The 24374-nt window shown below is 42.4% G+C and overlaps 1 protein-coding gene across 4 annotated transcripts in view; it reads right to left on the bottom strand.

Annotated features, from left to right (window-relative positions):
- The window catches only part of LOC140735557 (kinesin-like protein KIF19), a 173386-nt gene that overhangs the window by 91606 nt on the left and 57406 nt on the right, over positions 1-24374 (bottom strand). For 2 of the 4 annotated variants that reach the window (XM_073060742.1, XM_073060743.1), the window contains exons 6-10: positions 19291-19416; positions 9896-10090; positions 8540-8692; positions 7192-7314; positions 5859-6015 (exon numbers count right to left, since the gene is read on the bottom strand). In XM_073060742.1, the coding sequence (XP_072916843.1) occupies positions 5859-6015; positions 7192-7314; positions 8540-8692; positions 9896-10090; positions 19291-19416 (754 nt within the window). The other 2 variants (XM_073060744.1, XM_073060745.1) reach the window with 2 other exon arrangements.

Here is a 24374-nt window from a genome sequence, read left to right as displayed (position 1 = left end):
TCAGTTTTCCAAGAACTTCCACCATACTGCTGGTGTTTTCCACAGTAAAGACTGACGCAAACTACTTATTCAGTTCATCTGCCATTTTGTTGTTCCCCCAATGCTACCTCTTCAGTATTGTTTTCCTGCAGTCCAACATCCACTCTCCCATCTCTTTTACACATTATGTATCTGAAGAAACTTTTGGTATCCTCTTTAGTATTATTGGCTAGCTTACTTATGTTTTCTATCTTTACCTCCTTAATGACTTTTTGGTTGCCTTCTGTTTGTTTTTAATAACCTTCCCAATTTTCTAACTTCCCACTATTTTTTGCTCTATTATATACCCTCTCTTTGGCTTTTATGTTGGCTTTGACTTATCTTGTTAGCTACAGTTATGTCATCTTTTTTTAGACTACGTCTTCCTCTTTAGGATGCATATGTCCTGTGCCTTCTGAATTCTTTCCAGAAATTCCAGCCATTACTGCTCTGCCATCATCCCTGCCAGTGTTCTTTCCCTATCAATTTTGGCCAACAGCAAGTAATAGACCGAGCTGAGTGGTCCAACAACCAATGGATCAGACTTAAGCTCTGTAGTCCTGCCACATTCAGCCATGAATGGTGGTGGACAATCAAACTACTCAGTTGAGGAGAAGGCTCCAAAATATCCCCATCCTCAATTACAGAGGAGCCCAGCACACCGAGTAAAAGATAAGGCTGAGACATTTGCAACAATCTTCAGTCAGAAGTGCGAAGTAGATGACCCAGCTCGGCCTCCTTCAGAAGTTCCCAGCATCCTAGATGTCAGTATACAACCAATATGATTCACTCCACGTGATATCAAGAAATGGCCAAAAGTACTGGATACTGCGAAGACCATGGGCCAAGACAAAATCCCGGCAAGAGCCCTGAAGACTTGTGCTCCAGAACTTGCTGTGCTACTACCCGAGCTGTTCCAGTACAGCTACAACATCTGGAATGCCCAGGTATGTCCTGTACACAAGAAACAGGACATCCAACCCAGCCATTTACCTCCCTATCAGCCTACTCTCAATCATCAGCAAAGTAAAGGAATGGGTCATCAACACTACTATCATGCAACACCTACTCGGCAATAACCTGCTTACGGATGCCCAGTTTGGGTTCAGTCAAGGCCACTCAGCTCCTGACCTCATCTCCTCCTTGGTCCAAACATGGTCCAAAGAGCTAAATGCCAGAGGTGAGGTGAGAGTGATAGCCCTCGACATCAAGGCAGTATTTGACTGAGTATGGGATTGAGGTGCCCTAACTAAAATGGAGTCAATGGGAATTAGGTGGAAAACACTTCATTGGTTGGAATCATACCCGGCACAAAGGAAGATGGTTGTGGTGGTTGGAGGTCAATCATCTCATTCTCAGGACATCACTGCAGGAGTTCCTCAGGGAAGCGTCCTAGGACCAACCATCTTCAGCTGCTTCACCAATGACCTTCCTTCCGTCATAAGGTCAGAAGTGGGGATGTTCGCAGATGACTGCATAATGTTCTGCACCATTCGTGACTCCTCAGATAGTGAAGCAGTTCATGCCCAAATGCAGCAGGCCCTGGACAATATCCAGGCTTGGGCTGACAAGTGGCAAGAAACACTCAAGCCACAAAAGTGTCAGGCAATGACCGACTCCAACGAGAGAGGCTCTAACCATCATCCCTTGACATTCAGTGGCATCACCGTCACTGAATCCTCTACTATCAACATCCTGGGGGTTACCATTGATCAGAAACTGAACTGGTCTAGCCATATAAACACCATGGCTACCAGGGCAAGTCAAAGGCTAGGAATCCTGCAGCTTGTAACTCACCTCCTGACTCCCCAAAGCCTGTCCACCATCTACAAGGCTCAGGTCAGGAGTGTAACAGAATACTCGCCACTCGCCTGGATGAGTGCAGCTCCATCAACTCCCATATGGGTCTTTTTACCTCTGTGGTTCCTTAGCTCTATCCACAATGATTCAACTCTTTCAGACCCTATGTCACCTCTTTCTTATGATTTGACTTCATTTTGTTTACCAACAGATCAACCCACCACTTCTGTCTTCCCGCCTATCCTTTCAAGACAATGTGTATCCTTGGACATTAAGTTCCCAGCTGTAATCTTTCAGCCATGATTCAGTGATGCTTACAACATCATACCTGCCAATCTGCAACTGTGCTGCAAGTTGATCTACCTTATTATGTATACTGCATGCAGTCAGATACAACACCTGCAGTCCTGTATTCACCTTTTCTGATTTTGTCACACCATGCTCAACCTTTTAATTCCTAACTTTGCCTGAAGTCTTACCTACATCTGCCTCCACAATCTCTTCACTAACTGTTCTGGCATCTGGTTCCCATCCCCCTGCAACTCTAGTTTAAACTCCACCGTGCAGCATTGACAAACCTTCCTGCTAGGATATTACTCCTCCTTCAAGTTTAGGTGCAAACTGTCCCTTCTGTACAGGTCCCACCTTCCCTAGAAGAGAGTCCAATGATCCAAAAATCTTATGCCCTCCTTCCTACACCAACTCCTTAGCCATGTATTAAACTGCATAATCTTCCTAGTTCTGGCCCCACTGGCATGTAGCATGGGCAGCAATCCTGAGATCAGAACCCTGCCCTTTAACTTAGCATTTAACTCCCTGAACTCCTGTGCAGAAATTTGTCACTCGTCCTACCTGTCATTGGTACCTAAATGAACCACGAATTCTGGCTGTTCACCCTCCCACTTAAGAATACTGAATTCTTTAATATGGTACCAAAGGATTTAAACCCAAGGTCTGGGAGACAACACATTGGAAGAGCATCATAAAAGAGCAGGACTGAGCGTCCTTTTCAAATGGAAAGCAACAGAAGTAAATGTACCCTGTGATTGTTATTAAAAATAAAGTTTACATAAACCTATTAATACAAGCTGCATGTTAACATTTTTAAATTATGTGTGGCCGCTGAACATTGCCAAACACCTGGCTTGGAAAATTAAGCAGGATGAATTTGTCAAAACCTAATCTGTACCTGTACAGCCCAGAATGTTCAGCCTATCACTGACATAAGATGGGAATTGATTGGCTCTTTACTGAAAGTGACTGTAAAGCTCTCACCTCAGATGTCAAGCATCGTTAGGACATAGTGATTGTGACTGACCAGTGTGATTGGTCTGATATTTGAACTAAAGATGCCACACAACTGTAGCGCACTGCGAATAACTAATCAGCCAAACTGACTCATAATAGAATTCGGCCCATTGTACCTATGCTGGATAATTGAAAGAACAATCCAAATGGGCCAATCTCTCCTGATCTCTCTCCCTCTCTGTATCACTGCATCCTAGTCACTGGATGATTCAATTCAAGTAGCCAATAAGGCAAAGCTACTTGAAGGCCTGGTTATATCACATTTGGATTAATTTGAAATCCACAAAATAGGAAGGGTATCTTGGACTTGGAAGGAGCTTATTACAGCATTACCAGAAAATAACTAGCGCTCCAACAGTTACATTAAAAAAAGAAATTACAAAATTTATTGAGGCATGCCGTGGAATACAAAGGGCTATTTGTTCAAGTTCCATGATTTTTCAAAGGAATTGACAGTTCTGAGAGAGAGAAACATTTGTCTGTTAGTAAGGGAACCTAGGGCAAGGAGAAGCAGCTTCAAGATCAGAAGCAGGTCATGCTGGGAAAAGGGGATCCTGTGGAGTGTTCTCACGAAAACAAGCAGTGAACGTTGGCTCAATATGAACATTAACTCTGAGACTGATGCTGCTTGCTTATCCAATGAAATTCCGGGAGATGAAACCCTCCACCGCTCGCCAACACAAGGAACAAGATACAGCGGGCAATTAAACTATCAGCCAACATATGGGAGGAAACCAGATCAGCCTGGAAAAAGCCATGGGTTACAGGGAGAATGTGCAAATGCCGCACAGACAGTACTGGAGGTCTGGGTCGAACCAGAGTCAACTGGAGCTGTGAGAGGCAGCACCTCAAACAGCTATGCCACCTCAGGAATGACAGAAAAAGCATAAAGGGACCTGTTCTCATGCTCACGTGGACATATGCCTGACAGAACTGGTGCCTTAATACCCCCACCTGGACAAACAGAGGGGCATAGCAGTCCTCTGTACAGGATTACAAGTTACAAAATTTTAGCCAGTTAGACTCCTGTTATACTCACTGTGCGTTTGAAGGTCACACAGACCGAACAACGGGTAAATGATGCAAGACCAGCCAAGCCGAAATCACAGTAACACATATTCCTCCCTAACTCATTTGGAGAGACTGTAGACGTGATTGATTTTTGTGCCCCTCAGCCAATCAGCTGTCCACAAACAATGCTGCGCGTTACAAAGTTTTTCAAACATATCGGCAGCGAGACATGAACAGCATTTAAATTGCATCATGTGCTGATATATGCTTCATGAAAGTACAGAATAAAACAGTTATAGCAGATGCCAAAAATATTTTATTAATAAAATATACAAAAATTCTCCTGTGAAATTTTAAGATCCAGCTTGACTTGGAAGGAACAGCTCACAAGTCAGTGAACTACATAAATATTAAAGCATTTCTCGATAAGAAATGTGAGACAATCAGTCATAAATGTGGTGGGTATTTATTTTATTATTAAATTATTAAACAAGGAAAATGCGACATGCACCAGATGGGTGAGTATCAATTGTCTGCATTTGTATGGCACTATTCATGGGTGAGTCAAAGGATACGGTGTTTTATAAAGGCAGAGCTTTATATCGGGTAATTATTCTGCTGTTCAGTGTCCTTTAACAAGATTGAATTGCTGTAAATGGGGTCAAGTAGGAGATATTGTTTCACTGCCGAATGGCAGGTGGTTAGAAATTCCTGGCATCACACCAAGGCCAGAAAAAAACATGGATTTTTTTCCTTGTCTTGTATCAGATTATTTTACACCAGGCATAAAATGGAACATTCAAGAAGCTTCAGAGGTTTGGATTGTGGAGGAGCTGTTTGGGCCCCGAAGGTAAATTGTAAACTCACTAAACAGTCCAATAATCTGCTGCTCAGGACAGGGGTTGGGGTTGGGTAATGAGAGGAGGACAGCTGAGTGTTGGAAAATGGTGATCCGGGCCTTGGATCTGGAATGGGATTGTTGAAGAGCACTTCCAGAGCTGGTCCAGGTTGGCAGCAGGCACAATCAAGAAGGTTTGAGAATAGTGGTCAAGGAGAGTCTGGACAGAGAGGAGTCCATGGTTGGGGGTAGGTCTGGAAGGACCAGGGTTTGTGCCAAGGTGAGTGTTTGAAATGATTCAGGTCTGTGGTTTTTGCCAATGAATGCCAAAATGGCTGGGGTGTGGTGTTGTGATTTAGTGATCTGGGCCTCTATAGGGGTACCAAACAGCTGGGAGAATCAGGCACCCTTGGGGGAATTGGGAAAATTGAGGATCTAGGCCTTGATGAATGATGGAGGGTAAGAAGATCAATGGGGGTAACTATAGGCTCTCAAGCCAATGCTACATTACTAAAGCATGGTTGCCTCAGGACTACACAGTATCCACCAAGGCTCATTCCCAGAATAACATGGCCTAATTCTCCCCACCTACAGAACATGTCAGATCAGCTTGGCACTCGCCCTGAGGATGCCCATCCAATTTCCTGAGGGGGTATGTAAAATCCCTGGAATAGTCATGATCACATTTCACTTTGGAATAAATCAGTAAAAATGGCCATTCACCCATTTTTAAATCACAAAATATTCACAAAGTTGAAGCAAGCTTTAAGTACTACTATCATAAACAACCTTTTTGGCTATTGTGTCTCCTGCGGGTCAATGATTATACACTTGTTATTCCTACTCACGCAGATCCTTGGAAAGTGTGAACTCCCTAACCTACCTTGAATATCCCTGATATTGGCCTTCTCTGATCTTCTCTGCTCTGGCTCCTGCTGCTCAATCTTCAGTTTCAGTCGCTCAATCTCTTTCTTGAGATCAGCTATGATGTTGGTGTACTGAGTAATGTGGTATGAGATATTCAGCAGATTTTGTTTCACCTGAAGTGTAATAATTCTATAATTAGAAACATGAAAAATGAAGGAAACACAACCAGGAATAACCTGAGACATTGGGGGCTGATTGGCATCTTGCACTAACTGGCACCCAGAATACAATATGCCAGAACAATATGTAACCAGCTTACAGGAAAAAACATGACAATGATGCTATCTGATAAGTTATTCTGCTTATTTGTAATGAACAATTGCTATGTTACCTAACCATTCTTCTATAGATACCGTTACCATGGCTATGAACTTCCAACAGTTTCTATTTATCAAATTTCTTTTGCCTCTACTAAAATACAAGGTCTGTGCAGTCAAAAATAAAATCAAAACTCACTCCAAAGGCTCAAGAACAAAACCTAGATTGAGACTTTACTGCAGTAGTGATGAAGCGTTACTTTGTTGGAGACAGCGTATTTCGGGTAAAATACTAAATGGCTCGTTGCTCCAGTTGATCATAGCTTTTTGATGCAAAACAGAGCAGTTCTCCCTGACATAATCACCAATTTTTAATCCTCATCTATCAGTAGCATGTGTAATTTTGACAGTATCATGACCTACTGTGAGATCTGCTTCCTGACACTCAGGAGCTGAGGGCACAGCCTCGGAATAGTGGGACGTCCCTTTAGAACAGGGATGAAGAGGAATTTCTTTAGCCAAAGAGTGGCGAATCTGTGAAATTCAATACTGCACAGACGGTTGTGAAGGCCATGCCATTGGGTATATTTAAGGTGGAGGTTGATAGGTTCTCAATTATTTCGGGAGTCAAAAGTTACAGGGAGAAGGCAGGAGAATGAGGTTCAGGGGGGATAATAAATGAACCATGTTGGAAAGGTGGAGTAGACTCAATAGGCAGAATGGCCTAATTCTACTCTCATGTTTTATGGTCTTATAGTTCAATTATACCTATGTGACCAATTAACTTCCCAATCTGTATGTTTTTTGGAATGAGTGAGGAAACTGGGGCTTCTGGAGGAAACCCATGTAGTCATGGGGAGTACAAAAAAACTCCTTACAGACAACGGTATAATTGAACACGTCACTGGCGCTGAGATAGTGTTATGCTAACCACTATGCTGTGAGAACATTATTCTCTGCACGCGTTCACCACTACACAGCTAATCCAGAGCCGAAAAGGTAGGATTTAGTTTTATCTTTCTTCCCTCCTACCCTGGTTTTAATATTCTTGGCACGGTCTGCATATATTAAGGTGTTCCTGGACTCCTCAAATGAGCTACTGGCGGGGCTGATGTGAGCAATCATCACAGTTCTGCTATTTCCACCCAATGAGTCCTGCAATAAAACAAAGCTAATTATTCTTCATTTCAATGCAACCCATTGATCACCAACACAAGGATTACATAAAACTCAGAACTGAGATGCTAAGTTACAGTATTTGGTTTTGATAAACAGTTGGGCAGTTTGAACAACCGGGAAGAGTGAATGGCTGATCCACCCCTCTTCTAAATCTACACATTATAATTGGATAATCTTGACCGCAATGAAACTGATTTTCACAATTGACCACATTTTCGATTGGTGAATTTACTTCATTCAGATGAAATGAAAGGGAGTTGCAGGGAGCCGGCAGGAGGGCCAGCACAGGTTGGGCAAAGAATGGGAATATGGGACACATCATAGGAACATATAGGGTTCTGCACTTCGGTGGGAAAACGAAAGATGCAGACTAGTTTCTAAATGGGGAGAAAATTCAATGTTAGGGGACTTGGGAGTCCTAGTTCAGGATTCCCTGAAGATTAACTTGCAGGCTGAATCGGTAGCGAAAAATGTAAATGCAATGTTAGCATTCGCGAGGGCTAGAATACAAAACTAAGGATGAACTGCTGAGGCTTTACATTGGCCAGGCCAGATTTGGAATATTGTTCGGGATTTGGGACCCCACATCTAAAGGAGGATGTGCTGGCCCGGAGGAGGTTCACAAGAATGATGTCTCTGGGCTTGTACTCAGTAGAGTCCAGAGGATGAGTTGGGTGGGCCTCACTGAAACTGACAAGATACTGAAAGGCCTGGATAGATTAAACATGGAAAAAATGTGTTCATTAGTAGGACAGTCCAAGATCACACATCACAGTCTCAGAATAAAAGGATGTCCCTTTAAAACTAAGATGGGGAGGAATTCATTCAACCAGAGGGTGGTAAATCTGTGGAATATTTTTGCCACAGAGGGCTGTGGAGGCCAAGTCATTGAGTGTATTTAAGACAGATTGATAGGATATTGGTTTGTAAAGGGGTTAAGAGCTACAGGGAAAATGACATTTTAAAAATCAGCATTGATTGAATGGTGGAGTAGATTCGATAGGCCAAATTGCCTAAATCTACATCTATACATTAAGGTTTTCTCGTCTAAACTAAATGGGAAGGAGGTAGGACTGACATAAGTTTATGTGAATATGGATCAGGTTAAATTGCCTGAATCCGGGTCATTTCATCTAAAGAAAAGTCAGCACTAAGTTTTTAAATACTGCTTGTGATTCTAGAGTTAAAAGCTTCTTGGTACCTTTAATAGCCGGGTCAATTTGCTGTCTCTGAAGTTGACATACTGGGGACGATTTGCTCCTTTTTCACTCAGTGCATTGATACAGTTTCCCAGGGCAAGTAGAGATCGATTAATGTGAGCTCCTTCTTTCATCCTTTTGCCAGTATTCTGAGTCTGTTGGAAGAAAAATTGGTGAGATGTTTCCTCATCTCTCCCGTCATTACTTACATGCAAGGCTGCTATATGGCGTTCCATCACTACCAGACAGAGGAGAGTTCACCCTCACATTTACCCATTTCTCTCTAATTTCTATCCCCCTTCCTCCCTAAAACTGCTTCCATTCTGAGTCTCAGAGTCAATTCCACAAATCCAACTCAACCAGTTTTAGCAACGCTGATTTGGTCACTTTTCATTTGAGTCAATTGAGACCTCATCAGCATTCTTATCAAAACATCTTATCCTCCTTTCCATCTTCACGTATCTCTGTTGATTCACTTCATCTTGACTTCATTGGGTTGACAGTTGGCTGGGTGTCCACAAAATTTGTTATCTCTGTGAAATTTACTTCCCTCTACAAAGTATGAGGTCTCTTTGTAACACACGCAAATTGCTGGAGGAACTCTGCAGGCCAGATGCATCTATGGAACAGAGTTAACAGTCGACGTTTCAGGCCGAGACCCTTCATCAGGACTCATGTTTATGTGGTCTCCTTGTTCTTTTAAAAAAATCATTATGTATTTTCCTTCTCAGACAATATTTCTATGCATTTCAGGAATTCCAAAAATTAAAAAAGACTGAGGAATGCCACAAGGTCATTAACTGTTGAGAAAGAAAGGACAGGGCTATTCTGGCAAACGAGGTTCACAACATTTTAGGCCAGTGGCTTGCCATGCCTCATTAGTGATAATCATTTACATGATAATGTCAGCCATTTGATATGAGACTTAACCCTGAATATCCTTGTTTCCCTGAGGTCATCAATATCCTGATGCCTAAAGCACGGAGGCTTTCCTACCTCTTGGTCTCCACCAAAATCTACTCAAACCGTCCATGAGAAGCAGAGATCAAAGATTAGAATGAAAAGGAGACAATTATATTCCTCCCAAAATAAATGCAATAGTACTGAGATCCAGCTGTCAATCAAATTGCTTTTATTTCCATCTCCCCACACTGATATAACAACACAGTCCCCCAACTCAGACTGATCAAAGGGTCAAATAGACAAAGACAAACACAAGAGAGTACATATTGTGTTTGTTCTTAGTGTCTTGAAATGGCTGAAACTTTCCAACTGATTTATACAATCACAATCCAACTTTCAAAGACATCAAAAACAAAGTGAGGTAACCAAGGAAGTTTAGGCTGGTTCATGGTTACCTGAGATGCTCTCTCAGATCCTGCAAGGTCAATCATAAAGAGACGGCCAATTCGTACTTCCTCTGAAATGTCTTTTATTCGACTCCTCTGTTTGACAGTAACCTGCAGCACTGCATGGGAACGGGATGAGGTTTTGTTGGCCGCTGTTGGTTCCTGTGTTCGTTGTCTGTTTCCTTTTGTCAACAACCGCATGATCTGAGAATTAAGTAAATAAAAAAATCACTTGTAACATGATCTAAATTTTTTGAAAGGCTTGGAGGTACATTTTTGCTGTCACTGCCCATGCATTAAACCAGCAGCAAGAATGAACCAGCTAACACAGAAGATTCGGGTTGATTTCAACAGTGTGCAATACATTTTGATAATTTACCACCATGGGCAGGAAAGGTGAATTTTTATCTGTGCAGTTCAAAGGAGAAAGCGCTTGACTAGCCAGGTTAATGATCAAGAATCTCAAAGGATCACAGCTAAAACAAACAGAACGAATAAGAGATGAAGCTAATAAGAGGTATTGGCTCAGTTCAATGGGATCCTGCAGATATTCATCTCTTCACTCAAATGCTTTTTCTTCTCTTTAGTAGAGATAGTCCAGAGCAGGTACAAAATGAAGAATGCCTACTCCTGCTCTCATTTCTTAGACCATGAAACCATAAGGCATAGAAGCAGACTTAGGCCATTCAGCCCATTGAATAAATAACCATCATGGCTAATTTATAATCCATCTCAACCCTACTCTCCTCCCTTCTCCCCATAACCTTTGACACCTTTATTAATAAAGAACCGATCAAACTCCACCTTAAATATATCCAAAGACTTGTCCTGCACAGCCTTCGGTGGCAATAAATTCCACAGAGTCACCACCCTCTGGTTTAAAAAATGTTTCATCATCTTTGTTCTAAATGGATATCCTTCAGTTAGGAGGCTGTGTCCTCTGGTCCTAGATTCACCCACCATAGGAAGCATCCTCTCCACATCCACTCTATCTAGGCCTTTTAATATTGAATAGGTTTCAGTGAGATCCCCTCTCATTCTTCTAAAATCCAGCAAGTACAGGTCCAGAGCCATCAAACACTCTTATATGTTAACCTTTTCATTTCTGGGATCATTCTCATGAACCTCCTGTGGAAACTCTCCAATGCCAGCACATCTCTTCTTAGATAAGGGGTCCAAGGCTGCTCACAATACTCCAAGCGCAGTCTGACCAGTGCCTTATAAAGCCTCAGCATTACATCCTTGCTTTTGTACTCCAGTCCTCTCGAAATGAATGCTAACATTGCATTTGCTTTCCTTATCACTGACTCAACCCGCATGTTAACCTTTAGGGAACCCTGCACAAGAATTCCCAATTCCTCTTGTACTTCTGAGTTTTGAATTTTCTCCCCATTTAGAAAATAGTTCACACCTTTATTCTTTCTGCCAAAGTGCATGACCATACACTTCCTGACGTTACATTCCATCTGCCACTTCTTTGCTCATCCCCCCCAATCTAAGTCCTTATGCAGACACTCTGCTTCCTCAACACTACCTCCACCTATCTTCGTATTGTCCGCAAACTTTGCCACAAAGTGATCAATCCCTTCATTCAAATCATTGACATGATTTGAAAAGAACCAATCTCAACACAAACCCCTCTGGCACATCACTAGTTACCAACAGCCAACCAGAAAAGGCCCCCTTTATTCCAACTCTGTCTCCTGCCAGTCAGCCAATCTTCTGTCCATGTTTGTACTTATCCTGTAATACCAGGAGCATTTATCTTGTTAAACAGCCTCATTTGCAACACCTTGACGATGGCCTTCTGAAAATCCAAATAAACAACATCCACTTCAAAGAATTCCAACGGATTTGTCAGCAGATTTCCCCTCTAGAAAACCGTGCTGAATTTGGCCTTTTTATCATGTGCCTCCAAGTACCCCAAGACCTCATCCTTGATAATAAACTACCACATCTTTTCAACCACTGAAGTCAGGCTAACTGGCCTATAATTTCCTTTCTTCTGTCTCCCTTCCATCCTAAATAGTAAAGTGACATGTGCAACTTTCCAGTCCTCAGGAGCCATTCCAGAATCTAGTGATTCTTGAAAGATCATTTCTCTTCAACTACCCCTTTCAGAAAATCCTACAAAAGGTAGTGGATTTAGCCCAGTACATCGTGGGTAAAGCCCTCCCAACCATTAAGCACATCTACATTAAACATTATCACAGAAAAGCAGCGCCCATTGTCAAAGATCGCCACCACCCAGGCCATGTTCTTTTCTCACTGCTGCCCTCAGGTAGAAAGTACAAGAGACTCAGGTTCAAGAACCCCTCAATCATCAGACTCTTGAATAAAAGAGGATAACTACACTCATTCTATTTCTGGTGTTCCACGACCAATGATCTCACTTTAAGGACGCTTTATCTTGTAATTTCATAATTTCATTATTTATTACTATTTATTTATATTTACATTTGCACAGTTAGTTGTTTATTGATCTTGGTTACAGTTACTGTTTTATAGATTTGCTGAGTGTGCCCACAGGAGAAAGAATCTTAGGGTTGTATGTGGTAACATGTATGTACTCTGATAATAATTTTTACTTCGAACAGTTGAACTTTGAACCCTGGGGTGTAGACCATCTGATCCAGGTGACTTATCTAACTTCAGAGCTTCCAGCTTCCCAAGCCCCTTCTCCTTAGAAATTCCAACAAAACTTACTTTTGCCCCCTGACTCTCCAACACTTCTAGCATTCTGCTAGTGTTTTCCACAGTGAAGACAATGTAAAGTACTTATTAAGTTCATCTGCTATTTCTTTGTCCGCGATTACTACCGCTCCAGTGTCATTTTCCAGCAGTCTGATATCCCCTCTTGTCCTTTGTTTACTCTTTATATATCTGAAAAAACTTTTTGTATCTTCTTTTATATTTTTGTTTACCTTGTCCTCATATTTTATCTTTTTTCTTTTTATTTTTTTAGCTGCTTTCTGTTGGTTTTTAAAAGCTTTCCGATCCTCTAATTTTCCACGAATTTTTGCTGTATTATTTTCCCTCTCTTTTATCATTATGCTGTCTTTGACTTCCCTTATCAGCCATGGTTGCCTCATCCTCCCTGTGGAGTACTTCATCTTTGGGATGTATCTTTCTCGGGCCTTCCGAAATACCCCCAGAAACAGCAGCTGTTGCTGTTCTGCCGACATCCCTGCTAGTGACCTTTCCCACCAGCTTTGGCCAGCTCCTTTCTCATGCATCTGCAATTCCCTTTACTCCACTGTAATACTATACATCTGATTTTAGATTCTCCTTCTCAAACTGCAGAGCGAATTCTACCATATTATGATCATTGCCTCCTAAGGGTTCCTTCACCTTAAGCTCCCTAACCTGAGTCATTACATAACACACAATCCGGAATTGCTGTTCCCCTAGTGGGGTTAGCCACATGCTGGTCTACAAAGCCATCTTGTAGGCATTCTACAAGTTCCCTGTCTTGGGATTCAGCACCTACCTTATCTTCCCAATCTACCTGCATATTGAAATCCCCCATGATTATCACAACATTGCCCTTTTTACATGCCTTTTGCATCTCCCATTGTAATCTGTAGTCCATATCCTGGCTACTGTTCAGATGCCTATATATAACTTCTATCAGAGTCATTTTACCTTTTCAGTTTCTTAATCCTACCCACAAGGATGCTACGTCTTCCAATCCCATGTCACCTCTTTTGAAATAATTTGCCTGTCCTTTTGATACAAAGTGTATCTCTGGATGTTAAACTCCCAACTAAAATCTTCTTACAGCCATGACTCAGAGATGCCCACAACATCATATCTGCTAATCTCTAACTGCGCTACAAAATTATCTACCTTATTCCATATAGCGCACTGCATGCATTCAAATATAACACCTTCAGCCTCGTATTCATCATCCTTTTCTATTTTGACCCCCGTTACACTTTAACTCCTCCCACTGACTGCAAGTTTGCCCTATCATCTGCCAGTGCTTCCTCACCATCTCACTACACGCTGCATCCAGTTATTATATGTTTATTTGTTAGCATCGTGTTTCAGTATGAGCTCACGCCATTTGTTCCAGTGGGTCTTGAACAGCAGCTCTGCACTTCCAATTTTCTTCTCATTTGACAGGGTCAGTAATCCTACAGGCAAAAGCGAGGCTGTATTTATAAAGCTTGTTCCACAATTTCAGAATATTACAATCAATAAAGTGCTTTTCAAAGGTCATCTTTGTCTTAATACGGTCAAATGGAGCAGCCAATTTGCCCAAAAGAGAATGAGGGACACAACCAGATCAGCTGCCACACTAATACTGGGCAGGACAGTCTGATGAGGGACACAGCCAGATCAGCTGCCAAACTGGCGTTGGGCGGGACAGAAAACTGTGTGCAAAATGGGCAAAGGCATGTCAAATGTAACTTAACTCAGACGAGTGTGAAGTGTTTAATTTAATTAAACCAGGACATTCACGTACACTGTGAAAGGCAGGGCCCAGGGGGACTTATGAAACAAAGACTTAGGGATACGAGTACATTGTTCCATGAAGGTGGCATCACAGATAGACAGGGTGGCGAGGAAGGCATATGGCATTCTCAACTGCTGTATAGCTGTTCTTATAGCTGTACAAAACTTTTGGAGTATTTTGGACAGTTGAGGTCACCGCAGATTCCAGAATAGTCCACGAACCCCTGAACACTACCACATCATTTGCCTCTCGTACCATTTATTTACTTTTGAGACTTCTGGTAAGTTTTTTGTCTTAACACTGTACTGCTGCAGCAAAACAACCACTTTCACAAAATATGCCAGCGATAACAAAGCCTGATTCTGATTCTGACCACACTATTGAATGCATTGTAAGGATGTGACTAAGTTAGAGGGGGTGCAGAAAAGGTGGCCTGGATTGAAGAGCTTGAGCTAAAGGAGAGGTTGCATAGGATGGATCCACTCCTGAGCTAAGGAGCCCGAGCAATAGCACAGTAGATTTATGTCAAATTACGAGGCATAGATAGGGTAGATAGCCAGTATGTTTCCTATGAGGGCATTGATTTAAAGTGAGAGAGAGGAGGTTTAAAGGGGATCTGAAAGGTTGTTGGCATCTGGAATGAGTAGCCAGAGGTAACAGTGGAGACAGGACCAGTAATATGATATAAGAAGCTAAAGTTTGGACAGCTGAATGAACAGTGCGCGGAGGGTTATGGAATTAACGCAAGCGAGTGTGATTAATATAGGTTGGTATGAGGGCTAGCAATGATGCAATGGGCCGAAGGCACTGTATCTATGTTGCACAGCTCTGTGAATCTAATGCCTCTTGCTTCATTGGGATACTTCCTACGCCCCTCTGACTGGAGCATTGGTTCAATGTCTCCTCTGAAAGACACTGGTTGCCTGTTTCCTCTCCCAGCTCAGGGCTCTAATTATCGCATTCTTGCCAGCACAGGAAAGAATGAGCTAACTCAACATAGGCAGAGAACAGTGATCTGCCCCTTGCTCTGCTGAATAGTTCAATCAAGAATGATAACATTCAAGTAATCTGTTCAAACTCCACTGCACTTTCCTTCAGTTCAGCTCCATACACTCCGTGCTAATGAGCCACTTGTTGGCTAGAAAATGCAGCTAAGCATGCCCTAAGGACTATTGTTTAGTAATGTACTGCCCGATGCTCAGATTCACCAACTTACAGTAATTCAAGGAGTTTATGCAGCACTATAATCACAGGGTGATTGCATGGATGTGCTACTGTCACACTGAATTCAAGGTAGATTTGGTGACTTTTGAAATGAAGACTTTCCACAATGTGAATATAAAGAATGGTAACAGAAACTCCACGAAAGGCAGCAATCATTCCAGTGCCTAACAAGAGCAGGGTGAGCTGCCTCGATGGCTACCATCCAGTAGCACTCACATGTAACATAAAATTGTGCTTTGAGAAGTTACGTCATGGCTAGAAGTAACTCCTACCTGGGCAAAGACCTGGGCCTGCGCAGTTCACCAGTGCAACAGGTCTATTGCAGACACAATTTCACTGGCTCTCCACTCTGCTTTGGAGCACCAAGACAATTGCAAGACATACTGTACATCAGACAATGTTTATTGGTTACATCTCCACATTCAACACTGTTGAAGTCACCGCAGATTGAGGAATATAGTCCATGAGCCCCTGAACACTACCACATCATTTGCCTCTTGTACCATTTATTTATTTTTGAAATTTGTGGCAATTCTTTTGTCTCAGTACTAATAGCTAAACTTCAAAACCTGGGCCTCTGTACCTCTCTCTACAAATGGATTCTCAGCTGAGAGATCACAGTTAGCGAGGATAGCAAGGATAACTTCTCACTGACTATCAACAGGCGCATCTCATGGATGAGTGCATAGCCCACTACTCTACTGTCTCAAAACTCATGAGGGCATAGCTCAAACGCCATCTATAAATTTCACTGATAATACCTCTGATGGTGTTAGAAACTCAGATGATGATGAGAAGGTGTACTGGACTGAGAGAGATAGGATGGTCGAGTAGTGTCACAACAGCAACCTTGCATTCAGCATCATGAAGAAAGAATGCCAGTGGCTCTACTTTGTTATGAGATGAGGAGATTTGGTATGTCATGTCCAAATTTCTATAGGTGTACAGTGGAGAGCATGCTGACTAGTTGAATCAGAGCCTGGTGTGTAGCCCCCAATGCAAGAGGCTGCAGAAGGTTGTAGACCCAGCCAGACCCACCTGGAGCACTCTCCATTGACAACATCTTCAAGAAGCAATACCTCAAGAAGGCAGCATCCATCACTAAAGACCCTCACCATCTGAGTCATGACTTCTTCTTGTTGCTATACGAGCCTGAAGACCCATACTCAGCAATTTAGGAACAGCTTATTTCTCTTTGCCATCAGACTTCTGAACAGTCCACAAACCCACAAACACTTCCCTGCCATTCCCCATTTGCAAGATTTATTTATTTATTGTAATTTATAGTGAAGGTTATGCCTGCTGTGGCAAAACAACAAACTTCATGTCATATGCCACTGATAACAAATCTGATTCTGATTCACTGAAGGAATTTTAAATTCTCATTAAAGTCGACATCGCAAAATATTGGTAGATCACTTTCTTCTCTAATGCAAATATCTAACCAGCCAATCATGTGGCAGCAACTCAATGCGCGAAAACATGCAGACATGGTTAAGAGGTTCAGCTGTTCAGACCAAATATTAGAATGGGGGGGAAATGTGATTAAAGTTACTTCGGCCATGGAATGATTGTTGGTGCCAGACAGGGTGGTTTGAGTATCTCAGAAACTGCTGATCTGTGAATTTCACGCACAACAGCCTCTGGAGGGGAGGGGGCTACAGAGAATGGTACAAGAACAAAAAACATCCAGTGAATGGCAGTTTAGTAGGTGAAAACAGCTTGCTAATGAGAGAGGTTCAAGGAGAATGGCCAGATTGGTTGGTGCTGACAGATAGGCAACAGTAACTCAAATAACTGTCCATTACAACAATGGTGTACAGAAGAATATCTCTGAACATACTACATGTCGAATGGATGGGCTACAGCAGCAGAAGACCACAAGCAGAATTTACCTAATAAAGTGGCCCTTGAGTATATATCCAGCACATAGTTCACAGTCGTTAGCCATGCTTTCATTGGGTAATCTTGCTGCCGAATTATCATGATGGTTAAAGTACCACTGGCACTCCACTGTGGAATGAAGGTACTGTGAAAGCCAGGGTAGTGGGGATTGCACCATTTGTTTCAATGTGTTTGTTCATACAACAGCGGTGCATCACAAAATAAATAACCTGTTGCGGGGAAGCCACTACAGTGCCTGCTCCACTGATTTTTCAGCTGGGGGCACCGTTCAGTAGGGATGTCCTTACTGGCACGCAGATACTCCATCATGTGGACCAGCTGGGAAAATGGGCTGAAAAATGGCAGATGCAGTTTAATACAGACAAGTGTGAGGTATTGCACTTTGGAAGGAAAAACCAAGATAGAACATACAAGGTAAATGGTAAGACACTGAGGAATGCAGTAGAACAGAGGGATCTGGGAATACAGATACAAAATTCCCTAAAAGTGGCATCACAGGTAGATAGGGTAGTAAAGAGAGTTTTTGGTACATTGGCCTTTATAAATCAAAGTATTGAGTATAAGAGTTGGAATGGAGATTTGATAGAAGTATATAAAATTGTGATGGGTATACTTAGAGCAAATGCAAGCAGGTTTTTTCCACTGAGGCTTGAGGAGAAAAAAACCAGAGGACATGGGTTAAGGGTGAAAGGGAAAAAGTTTAAAGGGAACATCGGGGGGTGGGGGGGCTTCTTCACACAGAGAGTGGTGGGAGTGTGGAATGGGCTGCCAGATGAAGTGGTGAATGCGGGCTCACTTTTGACATTTAAGAAAAACTTGGACAGATACATGGATGAGAGGGGTATGGAGGGATATGGTCCAGGTGCAGGTCAGTGGGACTAGGCAGAAAAATGGTTTGGCACAGCCAAGGAGGGCCAAAAGGCCTGCTTCTGTGCTGTAATGTTCTATGGTTCTATGGTTCTGTTTCCTTGCTGAGATTTCAGTAGGAGGGTAGCTCCTTGAACACGCTGGGCAGGCATGTCTTCTGCTAAATACCTTTCATTCACTCCTTCCAGCAGTATCCCCTCCTACCCTCTACCTACACCAAGGGGACTTTTTATGCAGAAATCTTGAATTAGGGCAAAGTCCTTTATCATTTGGTACAACACACCCGGTATACTTAGGCAAATAGAAAGAACTGCTGAAAACAACAGATAGATACAATTGTACCAACAAGTACACTATAAGTAATTGTGGGCTATCCACTTAAATAGCACTGGCCAGGGGGTTCCTGCTGTTTAATACATATTCAGCAAGGTGATAAGAAAAGCTCCAAAAAGGCAGGCTGGCATTATATCAACGCTGCACTGTAATTAGCATTATTTACCTGCTCTCTGTATAGTTCTGGCAGATACAAGCCCTGTAGTCTTCAACTCCTGCATCGATATGACCTCTAGCACAAGTACAGCAGAAATGTCAAAGCAAGCCTCCTAATCATCAGCTGTATCACCAAAGCCAACAATGGTAGGTGCTAGGTATATACCTTCAATGCTTTGAATGTCAGCGATGACAACCAATAACACAGGCATGGATTAGATGAATGACTGATGTGTTCAGTATTTACAGCTGCGGAATCACGTAGGTGCTGCTGAACTTTGAATCAATAAAATGCTTTACAGGAAAGCCAATTCCAAGTTTAACTGCATACTGTTCCTTTCCATTCTCACCTCTCTAACTCAAAGGTTTGTCGAAATTGGGGAAAGTCTACTGAGGCTGGCACTTTTCCTGCCCTGTTCATCTTTGTGCTTGCAGCAACTAATCCTTTGGGCCATACCTCCATCGCGTTGCTGGTTGAGAATTCTGTGATTCCAGCGATCTGGATCTCACCCCTGGAGTCTTCCCTCAAATCTAGATACCCCGAGGAAGGGTTCAACAGGTCACGGATCATTTCATTATAAATCTGAAATGAAAAAGAAAACTGGGAAACTGTGTAATTCACCAACTCTGTTACTAATTAAACATTCATAATCACCTAGTATTGACCAGCTTTGACTTCAACACGGTAGGCAGCATTCCAGAGTAAGGGAAAGGATTAAACTTTAAACTTAATTCCAAAGCGACCCGGGTCCCTTTGGACTGAACTGTAAAACCTGGAATGTATTAGGATTGCTCCTTAATGGGTGCAGTATTAGATGATAGAGGAAGTGTTAACATCGGTATACACAAGTAAGGAATGTCCGGAGAGCCACATCCTGACAGATATCCAGTAATGCACATCATAGAAAGAGATAAGCCCCTTGCTTCTCCCCCAACTTGAGCAAAATAACTCTCCAAAATGCATAGAAAAGAAACATAGAAAACCTACACGACATACAGGCCCTTCAGCCCACAAAACTGTGCCGAACACATCTTTACCTTAGGACTACTTAGGCTTAACCATAGCCCTCTACTTTTCTAAGCTCCATGTATCCATCCAAAAGTCTCTTAAAAGACCCTATCATTTCTGCCTCCACCACCGCCACCTTCAGCCCATTCCATGTACTCACCACTCTCTGTGTAAAAAACTGACCCCTGACATCTCCTCTGTACCTGCTTCCAAGCACCTTAAAACTGTGTCTTCTCGTGCTAGCCATTTCACCCCTGGGAAAAAGCCTCTGACTATCCACACGATCAATGCCTCTCATTATCTTATACACCTCTATCAGATCACCTCTCATCCTCTGTCGCTCCAAGGAGAAAAGGCCAAGTTCACTCAACCTATTCTCATAAGGCATGCTCCCCAATCCAGGCAACATCCTTGTAAATCTCCTCTGCACCCTTTCTATGGCTTCCACATCCTTCCTGTAGTGAGGCAACCAGAACTGAGCACAGTACTCCAAGTGGGGTCTGGCCAGGATGCAACATTACCTCTTGGCTCTTAAACTCAATCCCACGATTGATGAAGGCCAATGCACCATATGCTTTCTTAACCACAAAGTCAACCTGCGTAACAGCTTTGAGTGTCCTATGGACTCGGACCCCAAGATCCCTCTGATCCTCCACACTGCCAAGAGTCTTGCCATTAATGCTATATTCTGCCATCATATTTGTCCTACCAAAATGAACCACTTCACACTTATCTGGGTTGAACTCCATCTGCCACTTCTCAGCACAGTTTTGCATCCTATCAATGTCCCGCTGTAACCTCTGACAGCCCTCCACGCTATCCACAACACCTCCAACCTTTGTGTCATCAGCAAACTTACTAACCCATCCCGCCACTTCTTCATCCAGGTCATTTATAAAAATCACAAAGAGTAGTGGTCCCAGAACAGATCCCTGAGGTACACCACTGGTGACCAACCTCCATGCAGACTATGACCCATCTATAACCACTCTTTGCCTTCTGTGGGCAAGCCAGTTCTAGATCCACAAAGCAATATCCCCTTGGATCCCATGACTCCTTGCTTTCTCAATAAGCCTTGAAAGGGGTACGTTATCAAATGCCTTGCTGAAATCCACATATACTACATCAACCTTCACATCCTCAATCAATTCAATCAGGCTTGTAAGGCACGACCTGCCTTTGGCAAAGCTATGCTGACTATTCCTAATCATATTATACCTCTCCAAATTTCATAAATCCTACCTCGCAGGATCTTCTCCATCAACTTACCAACCACTGAAATAAGGCTCACTGGTCTATAATTTCCTGGACTATCCCTACTCACTTTCTTGTGTTACGAACCTCGTAACTGGGTCACTTACCAGCAAAGATAGAGACATCCGTTGAAGTCTGATGGTACTATTTTTAACAGTATTTATTAATTAAAATACACAAAAATAATATCAATGCAAACATACAGATAATATATGTCGTCAATACTAAATCTAAAAGTGCGGGTATAATAATAATCAATAAGAAATAGCTCTATCGTTGTCTAGGGGATAATGTATTGTCCGATGGAAATATAAAAGTCACTCAGTTCATTCAGGCTGCAGCCTTTTGGTTGTCGCTGTGTTGCACTTTGTTGGAGAGAGAGAGAAATAGGAATAGAATGGGAACAGGTACCGCTACGGGTTTTCCAACCTTTATGATTTCGATCCTTCAGAGTCTCGTTGTCGTGGCCGTTCACTTGTGGCCTCTCCTTTAGCTAAGCCGTTCTTCCGTGGTAAGGCCACCAATCCCAGGCAAAAAGGAAAGGACGCACGCGAGCCCCCCACCAGTTGTCACTATTAAATGCTGTCACGGGATTTCTAGCGTTTCTCCTGGTGCGTCTAAAGGGGTTGTTCCCCAGACCCTCTTTTATCCTTACTCACGGGATCTCAGATGTCAATCAGGTTGGGATGATGCAATCCCTCAACCAGCCCACTCTGGTCATCCCCTGAGGGCTTCAATGAATAGTACAGTACTCAATACACAATTCCGTCTCCAAGGGACAATGGCCGTTATCAGTGGCTTTGTTTTCGCTGAGGCCAGGACACATTCCAAAACCTTGTGGATTCTGCGTGTCTCTTTCTCATTTCCTGGGTCCCAGACCCGAATTAATAGCGATCTTGCGATTCTCAAAAAGGAGGGGGCTACTTTGTACCCTTCGGCCCCTCAGGGTTGTGGCACATTCGTAACACTTGAAGAAGGGAACAACATCCACAACCCTCCAATTCTCCAGAACATCCCCCGTCCTCATTGATGATGCAAAGATCATCGCCAGAGGCTCAGCAATCTCCTCCGTCGCTTCCCACAGTAGCCTGGGGTACATCCCATCCAGTCCCGGTGACTTATCCAACTTGATGCTTTACAAAAGCTCCAGCACATCCTCTTCTTTAATATCTACATACTCAAGCTTTTCAGTCCGCTGCAAGTCATCCCTACAATCCCCAGGATCCTTTTCCGTAGTGAAGCAAAGTATTCATTATGTACCTCTGCCTTCTCCTCTGGTTCCATACACACTTTCCCACTGACACACCTGATTGGTCCTATTCTGTCACGTCTTATCCTCTTGCTCTTCACATACTTGATTAGAACTCATGGTCTAGTCAAATCTAAACATGATTTTGAAAACCTACTTAAAATATACCTACTAATTTTGAAATTAAAATTGCTGACAAAATAAAATGAACTGGAAACATAGAGCCAAAATAAGCTGCTCACTAAATCCAATCCATGACAAGAACTTACAAGTTCTGAATGTGTTAACTTCTGTTTCCTGACCATATTTTGTTTCCCTTGGCAATTTTACTAACATTTTTGATGAGCAGAACAGATGAGTAGCGGATTCTTCGGGCTCAGTTGTAGATTTGGTTGCAGACTCTGCTCAAAGTTGCTCTAGATTTATAACATTGCAGCTCAAACTCATTTGCATGTCACCAACACTGAACTATTCCATAAAGCAATGGTATCAACCTGTATTTCACAATCTGTTATACATTTAAAACACACTGAGCAATAAACTCACATTTCAGTGCAAGGATAAAGGTGATGACTTGTTGGAGCCTTGCTCCTCAAGAGTTTATTTTGAGCCTATTCTGTACAAGTAGTATATATAAAATAATCCCTTATCATCATGAACAGAAAGGTAGAGAATTCTGCGGAATGCTGTTCAACATTCGTCCTTCAAATAACATGAAATGTATCTGCTCAATTATATACATTGTGGGCACTTTATTAAGTGCACCTGCTAATTAATGCAAATATATAATAGCCAATCATGTGGCAGTAATTCAATACATAAAAGCATGCAGACATGGTCAAGAGATTCAGTTGCTGTTCAGACCCATTATCAGATTGGTGAAGAAATGTGATCAAAGTGACCTTGACCGTAGAGTGATTGTTGGTGCCAGATGGGATTTTTGACTATCTCAATAAGTGCTGATCCCCAGGGATTTTCACGCACAACAGTCTCTAGAGTTTATAGAGAATGGTGTGATAAGCAAAAGCATTCAGTGAGTGGCAGTTCTGTGCATGAAACACCTTGTTAATGAGAGAGGGCAAATGAGAATGGTCAGACTTGTTCAAGCTGACAGGAAGGTATGAGTAACTCAAATAACTACAGTCAACCCTCCTTATCCGTGAATTCAACCAACCGCGAATCATGAAAACCTGGAAGTGCTCTTCCAGCACTTGTTGTTTGAGCACGTACAGACTTTTTTTCTTGTCATTATTCCCTAAGCAATGCAGTATAACAACTATTTTACATAGCCTTTACATTGTATTAGGTATTATAAGTAATCTAGAGATGAGTTAAAGTATACGGGAGGATGTGTGTGGGTTATCGTGGACTAGGATTTTAAAAATCGGAAGTTCTCTTACTAAATAAGTCGGAACAGGTACATCCGGTATTATTTAGCGTTAGTTAGTCAAATGTTTGCATTCGTATATAGTATATATTTTACCTTTCTATGCATATAAAACACTTAAGTACGTATGTTTCAGTGCTGGGCTCGGGAAGTTCCCGAGTGCGCTCTTCACAGTGCTGGGTTGATGTGGAGGATCAAAAACCCAAAACCCAATAATTAAACCACTGCGTTGCTTAGTAATAAATGTAACTTTCATCGGGACACAGCCTTTCTTTCTCACTTTATCCTTTAAAATTGTTCCAATCGTTGACCGACATAGCCTAACGCTTTTCCAATGACCGAGGGCGTTTCACCTCTTTCCGATCACTTTATTATTTCCACTTTATTTTCAATCGTTATCGTGATTATTTTCGTGAACAGAAACACTGCGGATTCAGAGCTCTACCGCTGGGTCCTAATGTCCACTGCACTGAGACAGGTTAAATAAGGTCTGGGGTTCTGCTGGGTCGTGAGGTCCACCGCATTGAGACAGGTTGAATAATGGACTTAAGCATCCACAAATTTTGGTATCTGTGAGGGGTCCAGGATCCAATCCCTCGCAGATAAGGAGGGCCGACTGTACACGTTACAACAGTGGTGCGC

The sequence above is a fragment of the Hemitrygon akajei genome, chromosome 11 (assembly GCF_048418815.1).
Source record: "Hemitrygon akajei chromosome 11, sHemAka1.3, whole genome shotgun sequence".
Lineage (NCBI taxonomy): Eukaryota > Metazoa > Chordata > Chondrichthyes > Myliobatiformes > Dasyatidae > Hemitrygon > Hemitrygon akajei.
This window is presented reverse-complemented; position numbering and strand designations above follow the sequence as displayed.